The 5,667-nt window shown below is 34.7% G+C and overlaps 1 protein-coding gene across 3 annotated transcripts in view; it reads right to left on the bottom strand.

Annotated features, from left to right (window-relative positions):
- Positions 1–5,667, bottom strand: part of MRPL47 (mitochondrial ribosomal protein L47) — a 33,194-nt gene that overhangs the window by 9,291 nt on the left and 18,236 nt on the right. Inside the window, exons 5-7 of one of the 3 annotated variants that reach the window (XR_009519305.1) lie at positions 4,882–5,012; positions 2,416–2,511; positions 387–569 (exon numbers count right to left, since the gene is read on the bottom strand). Coding sequence is in view for 2 of the 3 variants with exons in the window: in XM_060011091.1 (XP_059867074.1) it covers positions 446–569; positions 2,416–2,511; positions 4,882–5,012 (351 nt within the window). In the remaining variant the exon portion in view is untranslated. Of the gene's footprint in view, positions 1–106; positions 570–2,415; positions 2,512–4,881; positions 5,013–5,667 lie in introns of those variants that run through there. The other 2 variants (XM_060011091.1, XM_060011092.1) reach the window with 2 other exon arrangements.

Below are 5,667 nucleotides of genomic sequence, written 5' to 3'. Positions count from 1 at the left end.
CTTTTTTTGTGGACTGCTGTGTTGTAACTTGCCACTTTAAGTACTAAATATATTTATCATTATTTTGAATGGAAGTACTCACTGTTTATTAACAGTAGAATCCATAGCCCCTTCATATCTAGTAACAATAGTAGTGAAAAGGTTACCTGAATTCCAAAATTACCTTATTGCCTTTGCTATAGCAGTTATATCACTTTCCCACTCTAAGATACAGGCGATTAAAAGTCTGCTTAGATGTCAGAATTTATAAAATGGGAATTTAATCTGAACTTTATACCTGATTTTGACCACTTCCAGATTTAGCATGCCATAATAACACTTAAAACGGTCGACAGTCATATGACTAAAAACACAAGTTATTTATAAACCACTTAATATGTATTTACTTTTGTATACAGATTGTAATCCAAGAAAAACAAAATGGTAAATTAAGAGTTCAGCTATCTTAGACAAGACTTGACTTCTGGGCTTCAGAAAGATGTGGAAACTTTTCCTGAAGAAACTTTTCTTTCTTGCTTGCTAAACTTCTCTTCCTTGCTTTGATGCGGGCTTGTTTCTCAGTTCTCAATCTAGGTAAATAAAAGCATAACAGCAATTTATACAAAACTATTTCCCTGTTACTCGGTACTGTCAACATATGTCCAAATCAATCACTTAAAGACCTCAATCATGCCCGTCTCTGTATTAGGTGTGTAATGTATATTATTAAACTTGAATAATCATTGTAAACCTACACAAGTCAAAGATAAACATGAAATCAAAAGCATCTGTAACGCTACACCAATTCTCCTTCCTATTTCCTGACTGGAAAGAAAGAACAGACCTGTGAGCCTCTAACAGACTGGGCTTTCTCCTTTATTTTTAGAAATAATGTAGTTTTATAGAATACATTAGATATTTTACATCCTGAGATACATCCTGAGGTGTTTAGGAATTCCCTAATTTCAAATAGCACTCAGTCTAACATCATTTCCCCACCACTGAGAATAAAGCCATGCTAAGAGATGATGCTTAGTGCTAGCTGGGCTAGCCACTCTGGGTTTGCCTCTACCTATCAGCATCCCAGGGCATTAGGCCTTTGTGCCTCAGCTAAATTATGTTGACTTACAAGGTCACTTTGGAATTATCAAAATTGCAAATGATAAATTCATGGATGCCTAGCCTCTACTGTACTTAAATTGAAATATAACAATACAGTTAAGAGACAGGTACTGGGACTTTCCTGGTGGTGCAGTGATTAAGAATCAACCTGCCAATGCGGGGGACACGGGTTCAAACCCTGGTCCAGGAAGATCCCACATGCCGCGGAGCAACAAAGCCCATGTGCCACAACTACTTAGCCTGTGCTCTAGAGCCTGCGAGCCACAACTACTGAAGCCCGTGCACCTAGAGCCCGTGCTTCGCAACAAGAGAAGCCACCGCAATAGGAAGCCCGTGCACCGCAACGAAGAAGAGTAGCCCCTGTTTGCCGCAACCAGAGAAAGCCTGCACGCAGCAATGAAGACCCAATGTAGCCAAAAATAAATAAATTTATTAAAAAAAGAATTCTATATTCAGCAAAACTCATTCCAGAGTGAAGGTGAAATAAAGGCCTTTATATTAAAAAAAAAAAGGTACTGAATAACTACAATATGCCAGTGCTATGGGGGAGGTCACAGAAATTTGAGATAAGGGTTATATTTGGATAGAGATAAAAATACATATACAAAATATATAAGCTACTTTATAAATTAAGTATAAAGTAAGACTAAACAAAGTTGAAATCAGATTACGCATTCTATTCATCAGTCTTTGCTCCAACTAAATTTTGGCCATTTAAAAAAATAAACCCATGTTAAAGGTTTGCTATTCTTAAGAATATTCAGAAGATTATGCTGCATGTTCTGAAGGTAAGGCTAAAGGTAGTTTCAAAAACAATATATTTAAGGCCTGTAAAAGTGACACTGCATTCATAAATTCTCATACATTAAAGTCACGTTATTTACAGCTTCACCTATTAAGGCTAAGGGACAAAAGCATCAAATTGCACATTAGGTTTGGAGACAGCGAGGAGGAAAAGCCAGTGCAGTTAATTTCTTCAATTGCTTATTTCATTTCACCACGCCCTGCAATAACGTGAGCTCACATTCTATGCAGCAAAGTATTTGGACCTTCCTTTTAACAATCCAAAAAGATTTAATCATCTACTTCCACAGAACAGATCGATGAACAGAAAGACAATAAAACTTTTCAAAGGATATACATTAAAATGTTAACAGTAGCTATTTCTGGATGGTGAAATTACATAAGACTAATTTCTTTTTTTACCTGATTTTTCTAGTTTTTGGACAATGAACATGTATTATTTATATAAAAGCTTAACACACGTCATCTGATGTAACGATACACTTTAGTACTAACGGTACTTGTGCTCACCTGACAAAACGTTCCACATAGGGCATTGCAAAGAATCGTTTTCTATTGTATCTTTTATTTAGGTACCAAGGTATAGGCCACTGCTTGAACTTGTGCCTGCCAAGAAAACAAAAAGGTATCACCCTACAGAAAACATTTAATACATTTTCACTTTTTTACAGAGTTTTAGCCTTCTTTGAACTAAATATGTTTTCAATAAAATGAGATGTAATTGGCTTTTTAAAGATTTAAAAATTTTTATAGTTTAAATATAAGACACTTATGAATCCACTGCAAAATTGCAGATGTTAATATTTTGCAATGTTTGCTTCAGATCACTCTTTTAAAATATATATATATATATATATATATATATATATATATATATATATATATATATATATATATAAAAGTTTAAAGACACAGCTAAGTTCTCTACTTTCACAATAGCTTCTAGCCATAAACTGAAGTGTATCATTACCAGATATATTTTGTACTTTTACTACATATATATGTGTGTACTAATTTTATATATGTACACATACATATGTATACACACACATATAATTTGAAACACTGATATTTACATGTATATGTTTTGTTTTTAAAATGTAAGTAAATTGCAGCAACTGATATAGATATCTATCTATATCTACCTCAACATAACAAAACCTAAAAAATCATAATGCTGAGTAGGAAAAAAGGAAATTGTGATTTCACTGTAAACATTTATTTGAAAATATTTCAATTAAAAAAGTAACAGAAGGATTAATTTCAGGGCATATAACCAATCTTCTCTAAAAATCCAGAATTAATCTGTAATATCAGAAGCCTAAGTTCCAATCTCTTTGTAATTTTGGCATTTAGCATATAATTTGACAGGCAGTGCCACTGGAGCAATGAACCACGCTGCTTTAAGCAGAATAGATAAAGGTACTGAATTCCCTCAGTTTATCAGGAATCCCCTCAGTTCGGCAGGATGATAGTCTACCACTATTTTTCAACAACCAAGGGAAAGACACATCCAAAAAGTATTCTCTGACATTACTGCCACATGATTTTTTTGTCAGAAAAAATTTAGATGTAATGTTTTGAAGAATCTCTGCATTTAAAAGGCCAATTTAAATATTTTAACATGCAACAGAAAACTAGGGAAAAGGCATTGGAATTATAATGTTTCATTTAATAAGCTACATTGGCAAGATGATGTAACTGCTTTTTTTTTTTTTCCTGGCCACGCAACATGTGGGATCTTAGTTCCCAGACCAGGATTTGAACAGGAGCCCCCTGCATTGGAAGCGCCACATCTTAACCACTGAACCATCAGGCAAGTCCTGATATAACTGCTTTGTTCCCTACTTTAACTCCAGGAAAGTTAAAAAGCAAAAATTTTTAAACCTTAATGAGAATAGCACTCTTACAGATTCTAAAATTGACACACATTCTCTCCCGTATCCTCACCCTTTCCTAACTGGCCTCAATTGGATTAATCCCAATAAAGTTTAGTAGAAAATAAAATAGATCCAAAAAAAAAAAAGAAAGAAAAGAAAAGAAAATAGATCAAAGTTCTTAGGCAGGTGTTTTGGCAATTACTCTCTTTTCTGTACTGGATTACACGGTTACCGACAACACAGCCACTCCCCTAAATCTGGCTCCAAGCAGCCCCATTACCGCAAACTCCATTAAAACAATCTACCAAATGCGTAAGTGCTGTTTTGTAGTGTAATTTCAAGAGTACAGGGAAGGTCTCCAACCGCCCAAAATGCCTTCCTCATCTTGCTGACTGATGACAAAAATTTTACTGAACACGCTTCCTTTTGGTAGTTCAACCCAAATGCAAATAAACCCCTGGAAGAGAGAATACACTGGGTCTTCTCAATTACTTACACCTCAGTGTGAATGTTTACTATCACATCCTTTCCCAACGTCTGACAGGACTTTGGAACTGGACATAGGGGACAAGATGCCACAAAGGTGGAAAGATTTAATGAAAATAAACTGTTTATTTTATTCAAAATTTGGACTAGGGCCTATCCTAATGGCAATGGGAGCAAACTGAGACCGGTTCATGTGGCCTTATTCCTGGAGAACTTCTTTTTTTAATAGTTCCAGGTTCTTAATGGGCAAAGAGGATAGGTGTGTCCTAAAATTAGCTTCATGGAATTTATAACCCTCTAAAATTACATGTGCATATGTAACTTTTTCCTGGGGAAAGGATCTATAACTTTCATCAAATTCTTAAAAGGTCATTTGATTCACGTAAGATTAAGAACCACTATTATAAAGAACCCATAAATAACTGAATCATGGGAATGGGATGCCTGGCTATCAGATACAGCTACCTTCATTCATATCCTGAAGTTCAAAAGGGGTTTGGGGGCCTCTTTGTATATTAGATACAGCTAAAATATCTCATATTTTTAAAAGATGCTGGATGGGGAATGAGGCATGGGACTTCACTCTCATCTTAGAAGAGCCACTATGTACCAGATGATTCTTCCAAAGATGTCTCTTCTCCAAGCACCAGGTCTAGCTTTTTCTTGACCAGTCTGAAGAAGTCTGAGGGCATCTTCCCTTTCCTGGACAACTTTATCTAATGCATCCATGGAATCTACTACCTGAGAAGAGAATAGAAAGATATAATTTCAACAATCACCACATGACAGAATTCCAAAGAAAGAAAACACACAATGACTATACTATGCTACAGAAAACCTATGATGAATCTTTCTGTCAAAGAACCATTCTGTCAAGTATTTCCTAAAAATCTTTCTGGCTGGGTATGCATATACATGGGTGTCTGTAATATCACTTTTTGTAATTTTTTTAAAGTTTAGTTTCATTTAAATGAAAATCTATTCAGCTCAAATTTCCATATATTACTTTTGTTTGGAGTAGGATACACTTGCATAGATTCCTTTTGGAGACCCAATTTGACTCATCATTTTAAAACTCAATGAGCTATTAAGAAGTAATTAACAGCTGCTTTTTAAATATTAAAACCTATGTTTTGGCCTTAATTAATTAGTGTGTCCCTAACACTCAGGTGCAGGTATTTTGACCTACTTGGCAGCTGTTGCTATTATAGGGAATGGAATACCAACCTATCCTGATACTAATCTCCAAAGATCCATCAAGACACAAGAATATACCATTAGAACTTCTATTTTTTATCTCCTTCTTTTAACATTTCTATTATGTTTGACATTGTACATAATATATTGGCTGAGCAATATATATTTTTTCAAAAATAAATATTCATACATTGGGGAT

Source organism: Delphinus delphis, chromosome 4 (genome assembly GCF_949987515.2).
Source record: "Delphinus delphis chromosome 4, mDelDel1.2, whole genome shotgun sequence".
Taxonomy (NCBI): domain Eukaryota; kingdom Metazoa; phylum Chordata; class Mammalia; order Artiodactyla; family Delphinidae; genus Delphinus; species Delphinus delphis.
This window is presented reverse-complemented; position numbering and strand designations above follow the sequence as displayed.